The following is a 25,858-nucleotide window of genomic DNA, read 5'->3' as shown; positions in this document are numbered from 1 at the left end:
TATATAATTTAGTTCTTAAAAAAGAAAAATTTGTTTTTCTTTGCTCTTTAAAAAGGTCATTAAACCCATCTATAAATTCTCTTTTCTTTTCTATCTTTTGATGTGTTAAAAGATCACACCAATTTTGAAAATCAATGCCTTTAAGATAATCGAACACAACAAATTTGTGACTCTTAACTCACAAATTAATCAAATGAAGCAGCACCAAAAGTAATACAAGGATTCCATAACATAATGGTAACATGTCAATGACATTCTATGCATCATATCAAAAGGCTCAAGCGTTAAATAAACTTCCCAAGCAATACCAAAAATCAACTTCTAAGTGTACTTAGAGATAAAGGATTGATTAGTGGAAACAGTGCAAGAATACTCTATACATCTTATTGACCTATAATCACTGAGGTTAAATCTACAAAGGAGAAGAGATAATACATGCTCCCTTTTGCTGACTCTGTATGTATCTCTACGTGTATCAATCGTGCTTTCTTTTGCAGCCTCCTAGTCGAAAAACTGAGATGGAGGTATAAACAAGCCCTAAGAACGCAAGAAGCAACACTGCAGCAAAAAAAATGAAAATATCATAACTTGAAACCAAATGATAGTAACCAAGATTAGTGAATCGACATATAGTTAGACCTCAATTCGGATTTACTACTATCTTTCTAAGCTACCATGGAAACTTCTTTCTGGAAAAAATATCTAGCAATTAGAACTTAGAAGGCACTTACCAACTAAGGTGAAACAAAATAAGATAGTCAGACGATATCTTATAATCCATGGCAGACTAACTTCAAGAGTACAATGCTTCTGATTATGTCCCGCTTTTACTCTGTCCCAAGTCTCTGAATTTGATGGCTGTAAATCCATTATTGAAATATTGACACCTGTAACAGCGACACCATTCTTGTCCCTGACTTCTAATTTCATAGTCACTGGATGAGAGTCCCAATCTATTTCAACAGTTCCAAAGTTTTGCTGGCCTAAAACAAGCCCAAATTTGAATCATTAAAACATGAAAACCAAGATTCTTAACCCAAAAAAAGGAGGAAAATTTTACCAAATGTACAAGTACTGTATCTGCAGTTTTGGCCATTAACTCTCATTGTAGATGGGGTCAACCATGCCACAAATCTCACTAGAAAATGCAAGAAAGGCGGGACAACCCCCTCAACTGATTGAGTAACCCCACTTGAGGTTACATCATATAGTGGGTAGTCCAAATCACAATCATATCTTGTGATTTCCCCGAAGTGAACATCTCCACTTATGAAGAATACTCCACCCCTCTGCACAGGAAGGACTAATAAGATGCGAAATAAATATCGGCTCACAAACATTATGTAAATATTATTGATGAAGTTCCCTATAACAACAAAGATGTAAAACACAGAAAACCAAAATAGAAAATGAATGCACTGAAAATTATTACCTTATTATCTGCTATTAATTTGAAAAGACGATCTCTTTCCTTTGGAAAACGGCCCCAAGATTCCATAGTGAATAATGGGTGAGTGGTTGCTGAAAGATTTGATATAACCTGATACATAGATTAATTAAACATAATATGTGTATAAAAAGAAAAACAATACAGTCAAACCAGAGACGGACCTATGCATAAGACAGTTTTAGCTCACAAGCTTTCAAGAATTTGTGGTAATAACACAAATAATTTGTACTATTATCCCGTTATTTTGTTGATTTGTCCACTTAGTCTTACGAATTTTTTTAGTATATAGATATTGCCGATTGCCTCTCACTGTATCAAACATTGAATAATTGGAAACTCTCAGGTTTGAGTCATGCATATGCCTGACGGCTAAGATAACCAGAACCACTAACATGATGAATAACATTAAAATATAGAATATAGAAAAAATTCATGTTATCTACGTAAAGAAGAGAAACATCTTAATTTTCTGAGATGCAACAATTCAAGCAGAAAACTGAATTCTATCATGATTTTCAGAAGCAAAATGATACAAATTTACGTAAACTTAACAGACATGGTACTGTATATCTTTGATAAACTGATGTAAATTAACAGAAAATTGTACTGAATATTACTCTTGTATTAATCAACTCAAAATAACAACAGTTCCAATGACAATGCATCTGGTTCTCCATAGTCTGCTATGGATCAATGCTTGAAGGAAAAGAAATTACAGAAGAAAGAAAATAACAAGAGCAACCCTTGCTGACTCTCAAAAACACTCATGACAATATGACCCCTTGGTGCCTCTCTTTCCTGCTCCTCACTCTACTAATACCCATCCCTTGCTAACTGAATTGTTGCCCCCACGTTCTCTTCTAACCTCCAGCAGACTCAGCATTTTCTAACAACGTTGCCTTGGCCTCTATTGCCACTGGCTCAACCTCCAACTGCTTAGTATTGGGCTCTTTCGTATTGGGCTCTTTTGCATTGAGTCCTCTTCTTCTATATTTGTCTCTGCTGTAGACTTGTTGAAGTTGGGCCTTACGTAACAGGGCTCTATCAATACTCCCCCCCAACAAGAGCACCTTGTCCTCAAGGTGCAGTTCTGGAAACTGGGCATCCAAAGTGACAAAATTTTCCCAGGAGTTTTCGAAGTCAGGCAACCCCAACCACTTGACAAGAACCTGAACATGGCCCTGAGCATCCCGACGCCAATCTAAAATCTCAACAGGCTTAACCTGTAGTTCCCAATCAGCAGAAAAAACTGAAGGTAAAGGCTGATGATTTTGCACTAATGGGTCAGCCTTCTTAAGTAATGAAACATGAAAAACCGGGTGAATTTTACACCCGGTAGGTAAAGATAATTTGTACGCAGCTGACCCAATTTTTTCCTCTACCAAGAAAGGCCCATAGAACCTTGGGCTCAATTTTTCATTAATTCTGGTTGCTAAAGTCTTAAGCCGGTATTGTTGCAGCTTGAGATACACTCTATCTCCAACTTCAAACTGCACATCCCTGCGGTGTTTATCCGCCTGAACCTTCATACGATTTTGGGCCTTTTCTAAAGATGTCTTTAGCTCCTCAAGTATGACTTCTCTCTCAGCCAGCAATGATGAGACCGCATCCATTCGTAAAAAACTGTTCCCCACTCTTAACAAATGAGGGGGTTCAGCTCCATAGAGGGCCTTGAGCGGTGTCATCCCCGTTGATTCCTTGTATGTAGTATTGTACCAGAACTCAGCCCAATGTAACCACCTAGGCCAGCTTCTCGGTTTAGGCCCACAAAAACAACGGAGATAAGTCTCCAAACCCCGATTGACCACCTCCGTTTGGCCATTCGACTGAGGATGATATGCCGTACTATAATGCAATTTGGTCCCTGCAGCCTTGAATAACTCGGACCAAAATCTGCTCAAAAAAATCTTGTCTCTATCCGAGACTATGGTCAATGGAAAACCATGTAAACGCACCACTTCCTTAATGAACAGTTCAGCCACCTGCTTTGCTGAATAAGGATGAGATAAAGTCATAAAATGAGCGTACTTCGTTAACCGGTCAACTACCACAAAAATAGTATCCACTCCAAACGCTCGAGGGAGCCCCCCGATAAAATCCATGGAGATTTCAGACCACACTTGTGTGGGGATAGGTAACGGTTGAAGAAGACCCGCCGGAGACAAATTCAGAACCTTGTTTTGTTGGCATACCGAGCACTCCTTAACATACTGTTGAATAAACTTGCGCATTCCTTCCCAATATACAAGGCCCAATACCTTGTTGTAAGTGCGAGAGAAACCCGAATGCCCACCCACATTCGAGTCATGGAACTCATGCATGATCAAGGGAATAAATCTAGAGGAAGAAGAGAGCACTAACCTGTCCTTGTAAAAAAGTCTACCTCCTTCCAGTTTAAACCCTTCATAAGCATCGGATTGCAGCACTAGCGCCTGTACCATTGCACGCAGCTTGGGATCACGCTGAACTTCACTGTCCACCTCCTCTAATTCAGGCAGCTGAACTTGAGAGATAGGGGAGTACCAAATTGTCCGCGAAAGGGCATCTGCCACCACATTTTCTTTGCCCGGTTGATACTGGATTTCAAAATCGTACCCCAATAACTTGGAAGTCCACCTCTGTTGTTCCTCTCCTAACACAGATTGATCCAACAGAAACTTGAGACTTTTTTGGTCAGTTTTGACTACAAAATGGTGCCCCAGTAAATAATGACGCCATTTCTTCATCGCAAAGACAATGGCCATCAACTCCTTTTCATACACTGATTTAGACAGAGCAGCATTGGAAAATCCTTGACTCAGATAGGCTAATGGTCGGCCCTCTTGCATTAGGACTGCCCCTATACCCTTCCCTGAGGCATCGGTGACAACTGTGAACTGTTTAGAAAAATCGGGCAAAGACAATACAGGCGCCATAGTCATAGCTTTCTTTAAAATCTGAAAAGCTGCCTCTGACGTTTCATCCCACTTAAACCCATCTTTCTTGAGTAGTTGAGTCAGGGGATGAGCAATTTTCCCATAATCCCGAATTTCCTATAGTATCCCGTGAGCCCCAGAAAGCCTCTCAACTCCTTCACATTCTTCGGGCTTGGCCACTTGGTCATGGCCATGATTTTGCTGGGATCAGCACTCACACCCTCTGCAGTAATGAAGTGTCCCAGGTATTCAATTTGACTCTGCCCCAGTTTGCATTTTTTTTTGTTCACAAACAGCTGATGTTTCCTTAAAACCAGAAAGACCAAGTTGAGATGCTCAAGATGTTCCAAGGCGTTCTCACTGTAAATTAAGATATCATAAAAAAAAACCAACACAAACTTCCGTAAAAAGGGTTTTAATACCTCATTCATAAGCGCATTAAAGGTTGAGGGAGCATTAGTGAGGCCAAATGGCATCACTAAGTACTCGTAGTGCCCCTCATGGGTTCGGAATGCGGTCTTGGGAATGTCTTCCTCCCTCATCTTGATCTGATGATATCTGCATTTCAAGTCCAGCTTGCTGAACAGCTTAGAACCCCCTAGTTCATCGAGCAATTCCTCAACCACTGGAATTGGGAACCTGTCTGGCACCGTCATTTTGTTCAACGCCCTATAGTCCACACACACTCTCCAACTACCGTCTTTTTTCTTTACCAGGATGACAGGGCTTGAATAAGGGCTCACACTAGGCCTGATGAACCCATCACTTAAAAGTTCAGCAATCAATTTTTCAATTTCAGACTTTTGATAATACGGGTACCTGTAAGGACGACTATTGGTCACTTGACTCCCTGGTTTCAAGATAATTGCATGGTCTCTGGTCCTCTGAGGGGGAATTCCATTTGGCCGAGCAACAAATCCCCAAAATCTTCCAACAACTTCCCCAACTCCTTCCACCCCTGAGGGAAAATGCTGTCTTCGAGAGTCTCTTCCATATTCTGGTCCTCCTTAGCCACATAATAACCTTGTCCAGTTTGCTTGAGGGCCTTAGTCATGGCCTTAAGAGAAGAAAGGGTTCTGGACAGGGTGGGATCCCCCATGATGGTCGTCTCCTTCCCTGGTTCCCCAAATCTAAGTGTCATTTCCCGAAAATTAGCTCTGATTTCCCCTAATTCCCTCAGCCAATCCAACCCCAGGACGATGTCAGCACCCCCTAGCGCGAAGAGAAAGAGATCCTGCACGATATCATGTTCCTGAACTCTGACCTTCACCCCTCTACACACACCACGGCATTCCACCTTGTGTCCGTCTCCAACTACAACATTGAACGACGGAGTCTCATCCACCGTTAGCCCAAGACGCTGGACAACCTCAGCCTTCACGAAGTTGCTGGTGGCCCCACAGTCAATAAGCACCTCCAGCCTTTCTCCTTCGACTTCCCCCCACACTTTCATCGATTGATTGGAGGTGAGGCCCATCATACTATGCAACGTGAGCTGTAACGGTGACTCATCTGGTTCTTTGACGGGCTCCAAGACCATTTCGGAGTCCTTGCCAACGTTGTGCGCCTCATCTTCGTCACCATCGTCCATGATCAACAGGTTAAGTTGACGAGAGGAGCAACGATGCTCTGGTGTCCACCGGTCCTCACAATGAAAACACAGGCCGCGTTTTCGCCGGTCCGCGGCCTCCGCGTTAGAAATCCGCCGGAAACAACCCTGGATCGACGCAGAGCTGCCCTGAGACGCGGCGCCTGCCTCTCCACCGGTTAGGGCACTAGGTTTAGGGTTCCCCCCCGTATTGGTCTGAGCTGATGTTTGAGGGCCTGAATTTCTAATAAAACTTCCCTTAGAGTAACTGACTTGTCCATTATTGCGAACTGGGCCATTCAAACCCTTAGGCCCAAAATACCCCACCCCTTCATCCATCCAGGCCGCATTCCTTTGGTCAATTCGTTGGGCCATTTTTAACATAGAAGCCAAACTGAGCCCAGGCGTCATCAGAATTTCTTGACGGATACTAGGCTTGAGCCCACTCAGCCAAGCCCCCTTCAACATCTCCTCATCCCTGTAGCGCATCGTCCCTACCACCGTCTCAAATTCGTTTCTGAATACTTGCACCGAGTTCGTCTGTTTCAACGCGTACAGAGGTCCATACGGATTATCCAGGAGCTCCGGTTGAAATCGGCACAACACCTCACGCCGGAATTGCCCCCACGCCGCCGTTGGTTTATCCAGCTCCCACCAACGATACCAATTCAGTGCTTCACCTTCTAATACTAACATCACAGTGGGCACCTTGTCTTCTTCCTCCACTCCATTCACCTGGAAATACCGCTCCACTTTGCTAAGCCACGCATACGCATTTTCACTTGAAAAAAATTGGTACATCCAGTTTCCTCACCCGATGATCCATGTTTCCTCCTCCTCGGTGATTACCATGAGCGGCTTCAGAACCGTTTCTTCCCCCGTTGCGGAACTCATCCGAACGGAGTTGCTCCATACTTGCGCCTAGTTCTCGTAGTTGGCGAATAATTTCCGCTTGATTGGTATCATTAGCATCCATGCATCTCATTAACTCTTCTTGGTTCCGTTCTCCTCGTCTCAGTCTTTCCTCCATTCCTTCCATGTTACACGTTCTTACCATAACCCAGCTCCCAGTCGGAGCTTTGATACCACTTTATACGAATTTACGTAAACTTAACAGACATGGTACTGTATATCTTTGATAAACTGATGTAAATTAACAGAAAATTGTACTGAATATTACTCTTGTATTAATCAACTCAAAATAACAACAGTTCCAATGAAAATGCATCTGGTTCTCCATAGTCTGCTATGGATCAATGCTTGAAGGAAAAGAAATTACAGAAGAAAGAAAATAACAAGAGCAACCCTTGCTGACTCTCAAAAACACTCATGACAATATGACCCCTTGGTGCCTCTCTTTCCTGCTCCTCACTCTACTAATACCCATCCCTTGCTAACTGAATTGTTGCCCCCACGTTCTCTTCTAACCTCCAGCAGACTCAGCATTTTCTAACAACGTTGCCTTGGCCTCTATTGCCACTGGCTCAACCTCCAACTGCTTAGTATTGGGCTCTTTCGTATTGGGCTCTTTTGCATTGAGTCCTCTTCTTCTATATTTGTCTCTGCTGTAGATTTGTTGAAGTTGGGCCTTACGTAACAGGGCTCTATCACAAAACCACAAAAGCTATTAAAATGTAAAAAATCGCTTCCTGAGTCATTAAAACTACCTCTTTCTTTTTACCTTTTTCAGTCAAAAACTTATGTTTTGTATATATTTAGAGAGAGAGAGAGAGAGAGTACAAGCATAACAGTTTATACCGTGGCAAAAACTTATGACGCAGATGTATTGTATATATTTTATGTTTTGTTTCTAGAATAAAATTTAAATACTGATTATTATCAGAGATTATAACAATTGATAAATAATTCCTGTACCTGAATAGAAGATCCAATTATGGTAATGGCTGTTGATGGACCCTTTAGCTCTCTCTCCAACCATAACCATTGTGAATTCCCCAAAATGGTTCCATCACTTCCTACTGGGTCTCTGTGGTATCTGGTATCTAAGAGGACAATCTGAATAGTTTTCCCAAATCCACAATAAAAGCAGGCATTAGTACAAGATGTATGCTTAAAAAGTTAAAACACCATTTAAAAGCAACTCTCTAGTTTTATTATTGACAATAACAGAGTGAGTTCTTTATAGTTTAAAGTCACAAGACATTTAAGATGACCATGTAGTGGCTACCACAGCACAATAACCATGAAAGGGTTTTATGAATTAAATAAAGAGCAAAGTAGATATTTTTTATTTATTTAAAAAAGAAAAAACAAGGTTTCAGTCAATACCTTGACATCTCTACCGACAGGACCATATGTATACGAGGCATACACACCGGCCTGTTTCCGCCTGAAATAAGAAGTAAAAGTAAGTATCTAAATTGCTGCCTACCAAAAACTGTTATTGGGTGAATACATATATCAGACAGAAATGTAAACTTGTTTCACTCTCCTTGAAGAAAAATGAGGTGCCACAGTTAATACAATCATATGGACCATAATATTGGATGACTCCTCCCAGGATCAAGAGAAGGATTCAATAAATACACATTAATTCCCTTGGACAGAACGTAAATCAAATAAACCCAAAATGTAGTATATGGATAAGCCCAACATGATAACGCAGCAAAGGAGATTATCCACCCACCGTGGGCTATCTTGAGGTTCATCCAAGAAATCAAGAAGTAACTTTTGGTTGGTGATTTTTCCATGAAACTCTTTTCCTGCATCATTTAATCCATAATCATGATCATCCCATGTACCAATAACCTATAACATTCCAAATGTAAAAGTTAGGCTAAAGAAGTTGAGCAAACACAATCACCATTTTAGTAAATCAACCCACAAACATTTGAACAATGTTATGCTTTCATTGAGAATCTCAATTAGCAAATAAGTATAAAAAGCTTAGAGTGAAGCACCTGAGCATTCTCTTTAAGTCGAGCATAACCAGGATTAGACTTGGCCTTTCTGTACTTAGCCTCCATTTCCTGCTCAGAGGAAGGAACAAATCGAGGAACATTCTTCCATGGCCCAATAGTCCTTTCCCGTCCAAATAGTTTAAAAGGGCGTTTGATGTCTCCATAAATGTTATCACCCATCCATATAAAAATTTGGGGACGGAAGTCTACTATTGCATCCCAAATAGGCTGGCAAAGTAACACAAGAAAAGGCATACACATATATATTAACCCTCATTTAAGATTGCAAACCCAAACTGAAATCAAACATAAATCCAAGCTTAGCTCCTCTTATTTAACCTGTAGCTCTAGCTCTGTGATTTCTTGAATTTAATTGTAGATGTAATACAATTTGGATAGCTTGATTAAGAAATACTATTGTTATGGACTGGATCCATATCCTAACATCCCTATTACTAGCAAGATTGGATAAGGATATCATAACCATATAATCTAGAAAGGATCAAGGGATAAGATCCTTATCCTCATCAATCAAGGCAGATTTTATATCAACTGAGAGATCTCAAAGACCCAAGCCTATGAAGGTAAACCTTATAAATAAGAGGCTAAAGACTCCACGTACACACTCTGAACTCATTTTTACTACTTCTGTTCATACTGTGCACACACCTACATCTTGGCTATAAGCTTATTGCTTGTGCGCAGTGATTGGGATATGGGCTACAAACCAACCAAGATATTTATCTATAGGGTATTTCTGAACACATACCTTACAATATTACTATACAGTTCTCTAGGACCGAACAACTATAAAGGGCATAGAGATACTGCAAACTAATGTCTTAGACCATACAGTGATATCTACCTAGTACCTAAATGTAAAATAGCTGTCCGGTTTCACTTCAACATGAATAATGTTAAGGGGTAAAAGAGTGAAACACACTAGAAATTGAATTTGTCTACTACATAATTAATTTTGATTTTTTTTTTAAGTCGGTTAAACTGAGTTGAACGTGCATGTCCCTCTTTCTTAATTAAAAGTCATTATATCATATTATAGATCTTCATCACAACCTATAAATTTAGGAAAGAACAAACAACAGGTTCTACAATTTAAGCAAAAGTATATACAGAAATAGTGGTTGGTAGTTGGGTTGTTACATAAAATTAATCAAATTTATTTAAAAAAATTAGACTACTTATCCATAAAACAGATTTTTTTACAGCGTTATTATTAGTTTTTTTTTTTTTTTTTAAATTGAGTACAGAACTACAGTTTGCTTAAAAGTGAAGTAACGTTGGGATTGCAAAAAGCATGTTGTTACAAGAATTGGGACATCATGGTTGAAACAAAGAAAGAGAATCATTAACATATCAGCTCCAATACACGACACTGCAACACGAGTAAAAATAAAACAAAAACAGGACAAAACAAAAAATGAATGAAAAATAGAGAAAAAAATAAAATAGAAAACAAAAATTGGAACCTGAGGAGCGCTCTGGTTGGAGCATGATCCGAAGGCAATTCGAGTCACCAGTTGTTCCTGCTTCTTGTGACTTTCCGAAGCACTTACGGTCATCACAACGCCTACAATTCCGATCAATACGACGACGCACCACCACCTCCGCCGCCGCCGATCGATACCCATTTGCCCAATCACCACAACTTTGAATCCAATTCTTTCTCAGGGAAAAGTAAAAAAGGGAGCTTTTTCAGAATTTGAGACCAATGGCTGACATAAAAGTAAACTTTTGGTGGTTATATAATACTTTATCCCCCCCCCCCCCCCCCCCCCCCCTTTTTTGAAACCCTTCCAAATATAAATTAGAGAGAATTTATGTAACAATTTTAAAGTTTATTATTCATACAACATTATTACTTTCAAGTTTTATCGAAGGCAAATGCTTCTGATTCGCTGCAAGAGATCATCTTAAGAAGATTAAGCGTCCTTGTGAAGATTTTTCCTTTTATGTAAAAATATTATTAGTTTGGAAATAATAAAGTAAACTATTGTTTTTTTAATAAATTTTTGGATATTATTTTAAGTGACAGAAAAACAAAACCTAGAATTTTTTTATTTAAATTTTAAATTTTAAAAAAAAAATCACTTACTTTTTCTCTTATAACTTTTATTACGTGTGCCTTTTTCTCACTTAAAATAATATAATTTTATATCTTTGAATATTATATATATATATATATATATATATATATATTTCATTATTATCATTATTAATAAATAATAATTGAAAATTCATACATGCATTTGTTAAAGGGGGATAAAATATTGGCGATGCTTGCCAATTATGATTCTCTTTCTCCCATGTATCGAGTACCTAAGCCAATGAAATCCGAAACTTAGGCCAAAGAACATGAACAAATATTCTCAGAGTTATTAACTGCGTACACTAGAATATTCCAATAAAAAGATTCTAATACTTTCCACATAATATATTATTCTCTTGATCAAACGGAATATGCTGAACTATAATACAAGTCTCTGCTGGCAGTGTTTGAAGCTACACCAACCGTCCAATATGTTCTAGCATGTGAGACAGTTTATCACAACCATGTATTAACTAATGCCATAAATTGAATAATTAATATAACCCATCGGAAGTTCAATGAGTTCATGGCAGTCAGACATGTCTAAAACTTGAAGTTTACTAGCATGGTAACAAAGAGTATCTGGCAATTAATGTCTCGATGAAGGTGCTTGAGAGATGTAGATACTCAATGGAGTGTTTGGTAAGGAGATTTTATTTTATTACTTAGGAAAGTGGGAATGAGATTCAAAGGAGACCATATTTGGTAGGAATTTTAAAAAAATTTGCCGAAGAAACTTATTTACATAAGAATATGATTTGTGTGTAAATTTTTTTTTTTTTTTTTTTGTATATAAAGGAACGAAAATTTGTGTGTAAAATTTGGGTGTGAAAATGTGAACAAAAATATCCTTCAAGGGTTACTTTCATAATTTCAATTCATTTTTTCAGCAATATTTTAACTTCAACCAAATATAGATTCAGGAAACTTAAATCAAATTTTCAGGTAATATTTCAGTCTACCAAATAATTTTTTTTTAACTTTCTCAAAAAATTTATTTTTTCACTATATTCCCAATAATTGTGATTCAATGATAAAATAAAATAATTATCTGCTAACAAACGTTCCTAAAGATATCAAGGAGGAAATTGAATCATGCAGCCTTTTAATCCCACTGCCACTTAAATTTAGCACGCGCAAATATTTGAATTCTGAAAACCAATTAACTGGGCCTCCTCCAATGAAACTTATTAAGGCTGGGAGTATTCCATTATTACCTTCAGCACATTCCATAGTTCACTCTCTTCCACATATAATATAACCTTTCCCTTGCATCTCTTGACAATCTCTTTTTCCAATTGGCATAAGCTTTTGCTCACATTCTTCCCCACGGATAAAAGCCCTTTGCTTAGCAATCTTCATCAGATACACCCTTTAAGTAATAAGCAGAAACTGTACCCATTATTGAAGCAACCTTTTCAATGCGGGTAATTACTATAATTGTTGGATAAATTTAAGTAGTAAAAATATCAACTTCTCATTTATCTAAAAGTCAATAAGAGTGACAATTCATTCCGGTAAAAGAATTCTAAAGTGTGTTATCAAAAAAAAAAAAAAAGAATTCTAAAGTGATATTTTTATCTTTTAGTACTGGAATGAATCTCTTTTGCGGATACTGTTCAAATATAAATCAATAGTAATAAAAAAAATATACATGAAAATGAAGTGTGAGAAAAAATTTTTACCGTTGATTTGTATTCCAAGGATTGAAATCTTTCCACATAACCTGATATCACATGCATTGTTGTCAAAAACTAGTATAAAAATGTAAAAACTTACGTTTTTACTAGAGTGGTGCGTGTTAAAACGCAAGTAAAAACGGTCTTGATAAAAACTGATAAAAATGCCGCGTAAAAGCGATAAAAACTTACGTTTTTATCGTTTTTACTTAAAACAAAATTTAAAAAAAAAATTTACAACAAAAGAAATTTAAAAAATCCAATTTTCGTTTTCCTCGAATCATATGCACATTATCTTAATATCTTTTTGTTTGGATATATGTCTTTTATAATTATGTCTTATAAAGCTGCAATTCTATTATAAGTTATGCTATGAGAATCGTTTTGTGTTTTTGGATCATTGTGTGCATTGAAAAAAATGAAATTATATCCTGATGAACGATGATCCAAAATCTGCAAAGTGTATAAAGCAGTTAGAGCAGATTGGTTATCTATTACTTGTTAGTTATCACTGTTTATAATTTTGATACTTGGTTATCAAAAATAAATTTTCTTTTTAGATAGATAAGTGATTTTTTTTACATGCATATATATAATTTTGTATCTTGACCATAAGTATTAGAAAGTATAAACTTTACGTTTCGTGTCGTTTCTACATTTTACGTTTCTACCACTTCTTTCTGTTTCTACATAGAAACTCGAGTTTGAAAACATTGATGACACGAATCATCTATTGGACCAATAGGAGGAGAGTGATGTCCAATTTTGTTGATGTCGTCAATGGAAAAAAGGTATTCGATGAGTTTGAAATGGATAGATACTTTAGGAATCAAATCATTTATCCTCTTTATTCCTCTTCATTCTTGTCTTTCAATTAAATATTCATACTTTAATAGAACAATTTTTCTTTCTTTTAAGTAGTAACATTTTTTATTTTGTTAGTTTTTTTTTATTGAGGTGTCATTTAAATTAAAAAAAAAGGAGACAAGTAATTTAAATTTGATATTTAATGTGTTGAGAGTAGTATATAGGGCGGAGCCAAGAATGTATACTAGGGGGCGAAAATTCCGGTAAAACTACTCCTTTTTCTTGTTAGTTGTTTTTTCCTTGTTAGCTGCAAAAGAGTATCCCTGTAAAAGATCATCTTTCTTTGAATTTTCTCTTTTTCTTGTCGATTTTTAATATTCTCTGCCTTCGGTTCTTCAATGTGAGCTCCTCTTTTATTAAAGTAGAAAAACCTAATTGTACTAAAAAAAATTTATTCAAAATTTTGGAGGGGGGCGGCCTCCACCCCCAGCTCCGCCATTGGTAGCATATACAATTATACGATATACTCTCAAATTTATTTTTGCGAAAATAAATAAAGGACGCAATAGTTTTTTAAAATGCTAAAATATTAGCTTGATTTTTAAAGATATATACATGTCGATCCCATTAATCTTTTTTAGAAATTTAATATGTTCGGTAGTTAAAGAATAATATAATTATGGCATGACACTAGTGTCAAATTAAATCTTAATCAATAATTTATTGAATCTAACAGTTATAATTTATTAGGTCATATTTATTAATTAATTATTAATTCTCAATAATTATAACCGTCTGATCGAAGAAAGTCAATATTTAAGATTTGTAGTTTGTTAAGCAGTGGCGTAGCCACCTTGTTGCTTGGTAGTGCCTTGGCACTACCTTTGTTTCAAAATTTTATACCACATTTGTTTTATTGGTTTTCATTCTTTCTTATTTTATTCTTTTAGTTAACTGCCACGTCATTAGGATGATTATAACAGAATTGTATTTGTGAGGTCATGAGGCAAGTGTGCATGACTCTGACCCTTTTTATTAGCATTCCTTTTGTACAAAAGAATCTTAGAATGATGAATATACAGTTTTCGTTTCCTTCATTTTCTCTCTAGCAAATGTATGGTTGTTACTTCTAATATGGTATCAGATGTGCAATAATGGCTCGCGGTAACAACCGACCACCGCCTTCTCCGGATCAATCCTCCGGTTCTGGTTCCTCTTCTATTGAGTATGTTTCTAGTTCGTATTTTCTACAGGGTAGGATCACCCTGGCCTTGTTCTCTTTACCCATATACTGGATGGTGCTAATTACAGTCCTTGGAGTCGCGCTATGGTCCTCGCTCTTACTGCGAAGAACAAATCGTGTTTCGTCGATGGCTCAGCTCCTCGTCCTCCCAACACTGATCTTCTTTTTTCGGCATGGAACCGCTGCAACTCCATGGTCATATCCTGGATTCTCAACTCTGTTTCCAAAGCTATTGCTGATAACTTGGTGTATATCCCTAATGCTTCAGAAGTTTGGGACGATTTACGAACACGATTTCAGCATGCAAATGGCCCACACATTTTCCCGCTGAAACAAAGATTTCTTGTCTTCATCAGGGTTCTCGTGATGTGAACTTCTATTATACGAAGCTCAAGATTCTCTGTGATGAACTCCAAGCTTACATACCCACACCATCGTGCACTTGTCGTGGTCTCCGTCAACTTTTCCTTTCGCAGCAACAACACGATGCCCTCCAATTCCTAATGGGTCTCAATGATTCGTTTTCTTCAGTACGAGCTCAGATCCTTTTAATGGATCCTCTTCCCTCAATCGCTTGTGTTTTCTCCTTGGTTCTTCAAGAGGAACGACAAAGGCAAATCAATATTACCCTTCCCCAACCCCCTGATACACCTCTTCTTAATTCCATTTCCAACTTACCCACACCCATCCCCTCCGCTGATTCTAACTCCGGTCCTCCAACTACAGCTGCCTTCTTCAATCGCCTTTCTCGTCCATTTTGTACCCACTGCAACAAAGAAGGTCATGGTCGTGAAAAGTGCTTTCGCCTACATGGGTTTCCTCCTGGCTATTAGCCCAGGTCCACTAGGCCCAATTTTACCAACCATTCGGCCCAACCTCCTTCATCTCATGCTAATTTTTCAATGTCTCCCATGTCTCCACATAATCCTTTGGTCCCTCGTCCATTTACCCTTAATCTTGCCCCAATCCCAAATGCTGGAATCACACAATCTCAATATGTGCATCTGGCTTCGCTTCTCCACCACGGACATGCTGCTCCAGTCAATCCTTCTCCTCCTTCGTTTTCTGAAGCTTCTCCATCCATAGCAAGCTTTAGTGGTAAGTCTTCACCCATGTTCCCTGATTACTGTTGGGTTCTTGACACTGGTGCGACCCATCATGTGTGCTATTCTCCTCGATTATTTTCTGCATCTTCCATCTCACCTTCCTCTTCTGCATCTATCGTTTCTTTTCCCAATGGTTCAACTGTATTTGTCGCTGGTTCCACATTTGTTTCCCTCTCTCCTTCATTGATACTTCGTAATGTTTTATTTGTTCCATCATTCACTTTTAACCTTTTGTCCATTGGTGCTCTTACTCTCAATTCATCTATTGTTGCTAATTTTTCTGATTCCCGTTGTGTTATACAGGACATTGCCACACCCAAGACGATTGGGATTGCTAACCGATGTGGAGGTTTATATGTTCTTGATGTTCGTTTTTTATTTCCACAAAATCATGTTTCCCCATCCCTATGTTTTGCTGTAAATAGCTCTTCTACTGAGCTTTGGCATGCTCGTCTAGGACACCTCTCTTTTCCCATTTTACAATCTATGAAACATGTTTTGCTTACTACTGATAAATTGGATGCTTCTCATTTTTGTCCTGTATGTCCTTTAGCTAAACAGAATAGATTACCCTTCATTTTAAATCCCAAACTATCTTCCACTCCCTTCACCCTTATTTATTGTGATTTTTGGGGTCCCTTTAATCCCATATCTGTTGAAGGTTCGAAATATTTTTTAACTATAGTTGATGATGCATCTCGTTTTACCTGGACTTATTTCTTGAGATGCAAGTCTGATTTTCGAGTTGTTTTTCCTAGTTTTTATACTCTTATTTTAACTTAATACAATATTGCAATTAAAGCAATTCGTTGTGACAATGCTCCTGAGTTTCTTCTATCTGATTTCTTTTTATCTAAAGGTATAAAATTTATCATTCTTGTGTTGATAGACCGCAGCAAAATTCTGTGGTGGAGCGCAAACATCAGCACATTCTCAATGTTGCTCGCGCATTTCATTTTCAATCCAATATTTCACTTGAATATTGGCAAGATTGTGTGTTAACAGCTGTTTATCTAATAAACAGAACCTCATCCCCTTTGCTTTCACATAAAACTCCTTTTGAAATTCTGCCTCACAAAGTTCCTACCTATGATCACTTGAGGACTTTTGGCTGCCTTTGTTATGGATCCACCATACCTAAATTCAGACACAAATTTTCATCTCGTGCTACCCCTGCTGTTTTTTTTGGCTACCCACCTGGTTACAAAGGCTACAAATTACTTGACCTTGCCTCCAACCGCACCTTTATTTCTAGAGATGTACATTTTATAGAATCTGTTTTCCCTTTTGCCAACTCTTCTTCTCCTCTTCCTTCCCTACATTTTATAGAATTGCTGGCATTGGAGAAAAACAAAACATGGACAATAGTATCTCTTCCTCATGGCAAACACATTCAGTTGGCTGTAAATGGGTCTATAAGGTAAAATATAACTCAGATGGTTCTTTGGAAAGGTACAAAGCTCGCTTAGTTGCTAAGGGGTTCACACAACAAGAGGGTGTGGATTTTTCAGACACTTTTTCCCCTGTGGCTAAGTTAACTTCAGTGCGGGTTATCCTTGCTCTTGCTGCCCTTACTAATTGGCATCTAATTCAATTAGATGTCAATAATGATTTTTACATGGTGAACTCCTTGAAGAGGTCTATTTGAACTTGCCACTTGGGTATCATGGTCAGGGGGAGTCTCTTCCTAATGTTGTCTGCCACTTGCACAAATCATTATATGGGCTGAAACAATCTTCTCGACAATGGTTTGCAAAGTGCTCATCCACTCTGGTCTCTCTTGGTTTCCAGCAGTCACAGGCTGATTATTCTTTGTTTGTCAAGACCTCTGCCTCTGTTTTTACAGCATTACTCATATATGTAGATGATATTCTTCTGGTTTCTAATTCTTCTTATGAAGTGCAGCACCTTACTTCCCTATTGGACAACAAGTTCAGGCTGAAAAACCTTGGTCCTACAAAATATTTCTTTGGCTTGAAAGTTGCTCGTTCTTCAAAGGGCATATCTCTCTGCCAACACCAATATGCTCTCAGCATTCTCAATGATTCTGGTCTTTCTGGCTGCAAGCCTAAAACAACTCACATGGAGGTTAATTCAAAATTGTCATTACATGATGGGGATCCATTACCTGATCCTACTGTTTTTCGAAGGCTGATTGGCAGACTTATTTACCTGACTATTACTTGCCCCGATTTATCATTTGTAGTGAATCATCTTAGCCAATTCATGGCAAATCCTCGGGTTCCTCATCTTAATGATGTTCATCATATTCTTGTATATGTGAAGGCAACTATTGGCCAAGGCTTATTTTTTCCAACAACTTCTACTCCTCAGTTAAAGGTTTTTTGTGATTCAGATTGGGCTTCTTGCCCTGATAGCAGGCGCTCCATTTCTGGTTATTGCTTGTTTTTTGGAAGTTTTATGATTTCTTGGAAATCCAAGAAGTAGCAAACGGTTTGTCGTAGCTCTGCAGAGGCTGAGTACAGGTCCATGGCAAATGCTACTTGTGAAGTTCTCTGGTTACTTCAGTTACTCAAAGATCTTGGAATTTCTCATCCTCATGCTGCCCACATGTTTTGTGATAATCAGTTAGCCCTTCACATAGCTTCCAATCCTGTTTTTCATGAGCGGACAAAACACATAGAGATCGATTGTCACCTTGTTAGGGACTGTATTGCTCGAGGCACTTTGAAGACATTCCATATTTCTTCCTCTAATCAACTTGCAGATCTGCTTACCAAGGCATTGCATCCATCGCATTTTTCTGAGCTTCTATCCAAGATGGAGATCATTAACATACACTCCCCATCTTAAGGGGGAGTATTACAATATACCACATTTGTTTTATTTGTTTTCATTCTTTCTTATTTTATTCTTTTAGTTAGTTGCCATGTCATTAGGATGGTTATAACAGAATTGTATATGTGAGGTCATAAGGCAAGTGTGCATGACTCTGACCCTTTTTATTTGCATTCCTTTTGTACAAAAGAATCTTAGAATGATGAATATACAGTTTTCGTTTCCTTCATTTTCTCTCTGGCAAATGTATGGTTGTTACTTCTAACACTTATTATATATAAATATATATAATTATATGATTAATTATGATTTGGCCATGTCTGAAATTATAATTTGGCACTATCTAAATAAATATAACAAAATTGTAATATTTTTATCTTCAACTTTTAATTTTTATATTTTCCCTCATTTTTTTAACCACTCATTTGTCATTTTACTTTTTTAAACATATTTTTATTTTTTATTTTTATACCCACATCTTCTTTTACACAATTCTCTCTCCCGCCCCCCCCCCCCCCCCCCCCCCCCCCGCGTTTTTTTTTCTTTTTTCTCTTTTCCAACCAGTATACCAAAATATCCTCCCTCCATATTGCCCTAAGTCTTGTTCTTTTTCTCGAAACCAACACCAACTGCCGCCCAGCAAGAAACTCAATCAACCTCCCTAATGCATAGCAAAAATTTGTTAGTTTTGGAGCGCAAGTTTTTAACAAATGATTATTAGCTATATGGTTTAGCTGATTGAGGAAGAGCATAGCAACTTCATTTTGTCTCTACTTTCATTAAAGAAATTTGAATCCATTTGATATATGGCTGATTACAGCATGGACCTATTACTGTTATAAATTCTTATATTTGAAATGTTTATCGGAAAGATTATTACATTTTTACATGTTTGTTTTTATATATAATAATAAAATTTTCAATGTTATGTGACATTATTTAGTAAATAATTTAGATAAATATGCTAGAATTCATAATAAATTTTTTTCCTGATAAATTTTTATAATTACCATAAATATTTTGATAATTTGATATGTCAAATTTTTTAGCACTACCTAAATTTTTTTCCTGGTTCCGCCACTGTTGTTAAGATTCAAATTAAGGTTTTTACATTATTAAAAATAAATATACTTTGATTAGATACCAACTCATTTTTTACGAAAGTTTTTCATTCTCTTGACCCACCAACCAAAGCCCCAATCCGAAGGTTAAGTACCTAGATGCTGTACCAATTATATGCCCATGGGTGTGCGCTATTAACTTATATTCATTGGGTTCGAGCCCAAAATGTAATCAACCTGTGATTTACCAAAACTTGGAATTTCTTCATGATGCATGACAAAGCTTTTAGTTTGTGTTCCGCTACAGTAAATCAATTGGGGTTCGTTCCACATTACTGCCATTTATTTTGAGGCGGATGAAAGTGCATTAAGATTGTATATACTTGCAACTCTACCCTAATGAGCTACTTCTTGATTTCTATTATTCTACTCAATTTATTTTCCATTTTTCCCTTAACTCAAATTACTATTATTTAACCAACTAGTTTTTTCTTATAACAAAGTTATATATTGGGCTCATCATCGAAAACAAATACTTCAATTGAATACGTATATGAATTAGAAATAAAAAAATAAACACTTATAATCAAAATATCTTTTTAAAGTTAGTTGACATTTATTATACTCTAAACTAAAAGATAATCAATCTCTCATGTTGCCGGACGAGAATCAAATTTCATACAAATAGAAGACCATAATTAGACTCACTAAAAAATTAAATAAATAAACGCAATCCCCATTTTCGATGTCTTTATGGGAATAAAGAGTGATTTTCCAGCAATATGAAAAGTTGATTACTAAAATAAATTCATCAAAACATACTTCACCCACACAATTTACATGTATAAGAAATACCTTGAAACTACAAAGTTCATAGATGAGTAGGTACGTGTATACAAGTAATTGAAGCAATTTTAATTAATTTATATTTCTAATACATGCTACTCGATCGTCCCCCAAATGCATCGAAGGTGACATTGTACTTGCAATTTCTCCACACACCCAATCTTCAAGAAGATGAAGTAAGTTATCCCATCTCCACTCTCCAGCAAGCATTTCCCGCAACAAACTAGGCAACTGGTAGGTTTAAAAGGTGCTCAGGCACCACAGCATCAGCAACATATATTGGTTTATGATGAAAAGTACATTTGCGGCCAGAAAATCATAAATCAATCATGGAAGAGAAAAAAAAAAAACTGAAAAAGAAAAAAAGGGTTAAATTGACTTATGAAAAACATTATTGTATTGATCACTATATTATTTAAAGGAAGCAACCAAAAGTGAATCACAATCATCTTCCAATTTTTGGTTCTCTATATGCAATATCTTTGCAAAAACACCAACTAAGGGGGCAGTATTATATGTGCAAGCCTCGGTCTGCATAAAGTTGTTCCTTTGATCCTCAAAATTGTCTTGCCAATTAGGCCCTCCAACCAAAGCCCCAATCAGAACATTAGGATTAGGTGCCTGGCTACCGTACCAGTTATCATACCCTTGTGTACACCCTATGAACCCTTTATTCTCTTTGTATGACACAATGGATGCCCCTCTATGATGTACCCTTTTAGGGTAGCTAGGACCATACCCCACTAAGTAGCTCATGTTCATTGGGTTAGAGCCCAAGATGTAATCAACCTGTGATTTAGCAAAGCTGAAAACTTCTTCATGATCCACAGTGCCCCCATGGCAGCTGAGCTTTTGATTTGTGTTTTGGAGATATTCAGAATATAATGTGAGCATAAACGCTGCTGTTGAAACGTATTGCATGTTGTTCCACTGTCTGACATACAGTAATCCAGCTGGGGTTCTTTCTACATTGCTGCCATTGTTTTTGTTGAGACATGAACATATATAGTACTCTGCTTTTGATCTATATTGTTCAAGTATATCACCATGCTTCTTGTGCTTTGCTTCGTTTAAAAACTGCAAAAGATTAAACTGTCGTAAGATTGCAAATACTTGCAACTCTACTCTAACTAGCAGACAAGTGAGGAATTTGACCAGTTTTTGTTTGTACTTCTTGATTTCTACGGTTCAAGTCAACTTATTTTCTACTCTTTATCCCCTTAAGTTACTATTATTCAACCCGCTAGTTGTCTGTTAAAACTTGACTTGGAAGTGTATCATCACAGAATTTTTTATTTTTTATTATCTCCAAACTAACTCCATAAAGGTCCATCCTAAAATGATTATTTTATTCTCCTGTGGGCCATATGGAGAAAGATGTATAATGGACTTATGGCACGCATCTAAAATAGCTGCACTATCTAACTTATCCATATTTTTTTCCTACGAGGTAAACATAAAACTGCAGCAGATGTAATGCTACTCGCCGAGTTTTTGCTTTATAGTTCTTTTTCTTTTCTCGGGCTTAGTCCCCATGAATTTGTTTAATAAGGGGAAAGAAAAAAATAATAGTAAAGAAAACTCTGGTGTTGGTGCACAAAGTAAGGCTTTCAGTACTTAAGGTCTCCAACATTTGGCCCAACCATAAGCCAGACAACTTTAATTACACTGTGACGCAAAGCTAAAGCACTAGCTGCACATGGCCTTGTGCTTGGATACACTTTAATTTTAACCTTTTAATGTCCATAGATAATATATCAATATGCCTTAATTAGTGCATACTCCATGGATGACTTTTTATCAAGTCTCAGATTTAACCCATTATTTTCACGTTAGAAAAGCCAAATTAATCTAGGCAAAGCCCGAGAGAAATAAGCCACTCACACAAAAAAAACAAACAAAAGGGTTTGAAAAACAAATAAAATGAGAACACACTAAGCTCTATTATATTTGAACACTTTAATGGCCTTGAGGAACATAGAGTGATTGAAGGAAGCATTACCGTAGAGGCTATGACTTGGATACCAGCATACTTAACGTCCCAGCTGAACTCTGAAATGGACCAACCAGTGCCACCAAAGGTGTCAGCATTGGAAATGACGTACTCAAAATACTCTTCCTTGTCGGTGGCCTTATACAACCACGTGGCTGCCCACAACAGCTCATCCATGTATCCACTCACCGACGCATAGTAGCTCTTCACCACTCCAACACTAGCATCGTAATTTCCTCTATACTTGTCCCCGAACTCAAACAACTACACACACAACACAACATACATTAGATCTCAATAATAATTCTCCAACTTTCTTACATCCTCCACAAATTTCTCAACCTAATTATTAGCTTTTGAAATTGAGGTTTTCATACAAAAGTTGCTCCAACAATTATTAATTAAAAGTACTTTTGTCAAAACCAATCAAACAAGCACAATTACTAATACCTGCTGGGCATGGTGTAGAAGTAAGGTTGAGTAATGTGGGTTTGTTTTCCTGAACACAATGGAAGCAGCTGCCATAGCCGCTGCAGTTTCTCCAGCCAGATCTGAACCAGGATTGTTCTCATCTATCTTGAAAGCTCGCCGTGAGGTTGTCATGTCCTCTGGGCGTTGCCAGCAATAATGGTCAGTGTCACCATCACCCACCTGAAAAAAAAAACACCTTAATTTTAGAACTCTCAAGAATCTCTTCAACCAATGTACCCAATTAATTAAAGCATCAGAAAAACAATGAATTGGAATAAAGTACCTCTGCCCATAACACATTTGGGCTAGTGTGAGCTTTGATGAAGTAATCAGTGCCCCATTTGATTGCCTCCAAAGTGTGTTCTAGCTCACCTGCATCTGCAATTTCTTCCCAATACTCTATGGCACCCCATGAGAGCATTGTCACGGTGAACGCCATTGGTAGACCAAACTTCACGTGATCACCTGCATCATAATACCCTCCTACCAAGTCCACCTGCACGAGACCAAAAAAAAAAGCTTTAGTTTTGAATGTTAATGAATTGCCATACCAAGAAAGTGAAAGACAAGAACTTTGATATGTTCGAACATGAGGGCATTGAGAATTTTGGGGCTAACCCCTTGTTCTAGGCCATCAGTGAGGCCAGAATGGTCGCGCCAAGTGACACGTTGATTGTAAGGTAACCTCCCAGAGCGTTGTGCTTCAAAGTAGAGGAGGCTCTTTGAAAGCGCATCAGCATAATCAAAAGCTTGGGAAGTAGTGAAGATGGTGAAGATGAAGAGAAAAAGACAACAATGCTGTACAAGTATGGGGATTTTGGAAGCTCCAAAATGGTGTTTCTTTTGTGGTATTATTTTGTTCTCCTCCATTGCCTCCCTTCCCTCCTAAACAACTTTTTAGGAGCGAAGGGAATAGAAAAAAAGCGAAGCCTCACAACACCACACCAGAGACTAGCACACAACTAGGGGTTTGAACTTTGAATTGTCTTTCGTAGTTTGAAATGTGCCTACGATCTATCTAAAATAGGCTCGAATCCCTTTGGGTAGAGAGCCCTACAAAAATGAGCATGTGAGACTCTCTCTCTTTCCGTTACTTTATGTATTTCTTGCACACAAGGGTGAATTTTGCAGCACTTTGATGTCTCTACATGATGTCCCAAATAAGTAAAACACCCTGTGCTCTGTTTTGAAACTCCTCTGTGAATTCAATGCAGCTATTTCCCTTCCCTCCATTTATTATTACAAGATCCGGTTTTTTTTTTTTTTTTTTTTTTTTGTGTGTGTGTTAATTGCAAGATACATGCATTTGTAGCTTCGAAGTTATTTCCTTGGTTTCGAATTTGGGATTAATCTTTTATGATATAGGATATAAAATTAGGGTGATGATTATCTCATTTTACATGAATTAAATAATTTTTCTACACACACCAAAAGGGTTGGGTTCCCCCACTCTTTTTTCTCTCTCAGCTTACCTGTGGGTTCCACTTGTAATTTTATTTCTACGACATGAAATAACTATTTTCCTACAACATAATAAAAGTATTTCTCATAAAATTATCTGCTTCATACATAAAAATATAAGAGGTCAGTTTATCAAAAATAAAAATATAAGAGGTCATATGAAGAGAAGAGAGGAAAAAAAAAATATGGACCCTATATATTTTTATGTGTATAAAAAATAAAATTATTTCAACGTATAGAACACTAATTTCATCAAATTAATATGTAAAAGGAAGTGTACAAGCATAATAACTTTAAAGTGTTTTGTTTTATAGTATCAAAGAGTACTATTTTAAGGAGTACTTATTATTGGGAAAAATATTTCTATTTTGTACAGTAGAAAATATTTGTCTGACAAACACACATAAAAATAAGTGAATCTCATTACAAAAAAGAGAAAAAAAATATTAATGTAACTCATTCACTTTTATATGAATGTGGTAGAAAAAAATTTTATAGCAAAAACAAAAATATTAAATCCTTTATTATTTTATCAAATATTTTAAATTATTTAAAAAAACATGTATTAAATGTTTTTTTTCAATGAAATAAATATTTCCTTTAATTTCATACTTTCTAGCTTTATTTTCTTAATTAGTATCATCAGGAAAGTAATTAGTCAATTTCCAATAATCATTTTGTTCAGTATTATGTTTTGGAGGAATTTAAAATTTTAATTTTGGGACTCATTCTAAATCGGACTAGTCACAAAATGATGAACCGATTGGAATATCTTAAATTTTTTTTTTTTGTCAAAGAGTATATTAAAAATAAATAATATTTAATATGCTTTCTTGAATACTTTTAATTACTTAAAAAGAAAAAATTAAGTATTTCTTGTATTTTTAATGTAATATATTTTTTATTCGGTATTCTTTACTTTTGAAATGGGACCCATTATTTAATTAAAAAAAGAAAAATGAAAAGCACTTCTCCCCATTAGTCTGCGAGAAAAAAATTCATCTTATGTGGAATGAAAAGTTCAAACCCCTTTATTTGTTAACAAATCCCTGGGTTTTATTAATTGTTTTTGACCCGGAGGATTGGATCTGTTATTGATCAGAAGGATTACTATGTCTAATATTTACTATATTATAATTCTTTAAATAAAAGCCGGAAAACGTATAAAAGAAGTGAAGTTCTACAAGAAGAATGAAGAGATTTTAAAACAGTTTATTTTTCATATACTTAATTTACGAGTAAGTGACTATTTCAAGTTTATAATGGAATTTTTTTTGCGTACTTTATTTTCTTTTTTAAGAAATTAAAAGTACTCGTATAACGGGGATTATATAAACATCTAAAATGGTATGTGATGCATACCTTTATTTTGCACAGTGTAGAAATCATAAATTAGAAACATCGTAAGCTA

General features: G+C 36.7%; 3 protein-coding genes across 4 annotated transcripts; 1 reads left to right on the top strand and 2 right to left on the bottom strand.

Moving 5' to 3' along the window:
• Positions 1-209: 209 nt before the first annotated feature.
• On the bottom strand, positions 210-10,620 carry LOC133285070 (uncharacterized). Of its 2 annotated transcripts, XM_061482223.1 has the most exons (9): positions 10,362-10,620; positions 8,875-9,102; positions 8,601-8,722; positions 8,243-8,303; positions 7,829-7,969; positions 1,433-1,540; positions 1,061-1,289; positions 732-983; positions 210-558 (listed from the first exon to the last, which is right to left on the bottom strand). In XM_061482223.1, the coding sequence occupies exons 1-9, from the start codon at positions 10,521-10,523 to the stop codon at positions 476-478; spliced, it is 1,386 nt and encodes a 461-aa protein (XP_061338207.1). In that variant the 5' UTR covers positions 10,524-10,620; the 3' UTR covers positions 210-475. The 2 variants fall into 2 exon arrangements, with proteins under 2 accessions (XP_061338207.1, XP_061338208.1); XM_061482224.1 differs by lacking the exon at positions 8,875-9,102.
• Positions 10,621-14,621: 4,001 nt separating this feature from the next.
• Positions 14,622-15,543, top strand: LOC133285052 (uncharacterized). Its single transcript, XM_061482209.1, has 3 exons — positions 14,622-14,692; positions 14,779-14,980; positions 15,067-15,543. Exons 1-3 carry the CDS (start codon positions 14,622-14,624, stop codon positions 15,541-15,543), a joined length of 750 nt encoding a protein of 249 aa, XP_061338193.1.
• A 5,390-nt stretch (positions 15,544-20,933) lies between these two features.
• LOC133285051 (endoglucanase 11-like) lies at positions 20,934-23,856 on the bottom strand. Its single transcript, XM_061482207.1, has 5 exons — positions 23,605-23,856; positions 23,270-23,482; positions 22,966-23,166; positions 22,525-22,779; positions 20,934-21,599 (listed from the first exon to the last, which is right to left on the bottom strand). Exons 1-5 carry the CDS (start codon positions 23,854-23,856, stop codon positions 20,934-20,936), a joined length of 1,587 nt encoding a protein of 528 aa, XP_061338191.1.
• Between the last annotated feature and the right edge of the window lie 2,002 nt (positions 23,857-25,858).

Source organism: Gastrolobium bilobum, unplaced genomic scaffold (genome assembly GCF_033153095.1).
Source record: "Gastrolobium bilobum isolate Gb01-03AN ecotype WA unplaced genomic scaffold, APGP_CSIRO_Gbil_v1 utg32371, whole genome shotgun sequence".
NCBI lineage: Eukaryota > Viridiplantae > Streptophyta > Magnoliopsida > Fabales > Fabaceae > Gastrolobium > Gastrolobium bilobum.
This window is presented reverse-complemented; position numbering and strand designations above follow the sequence as displayed.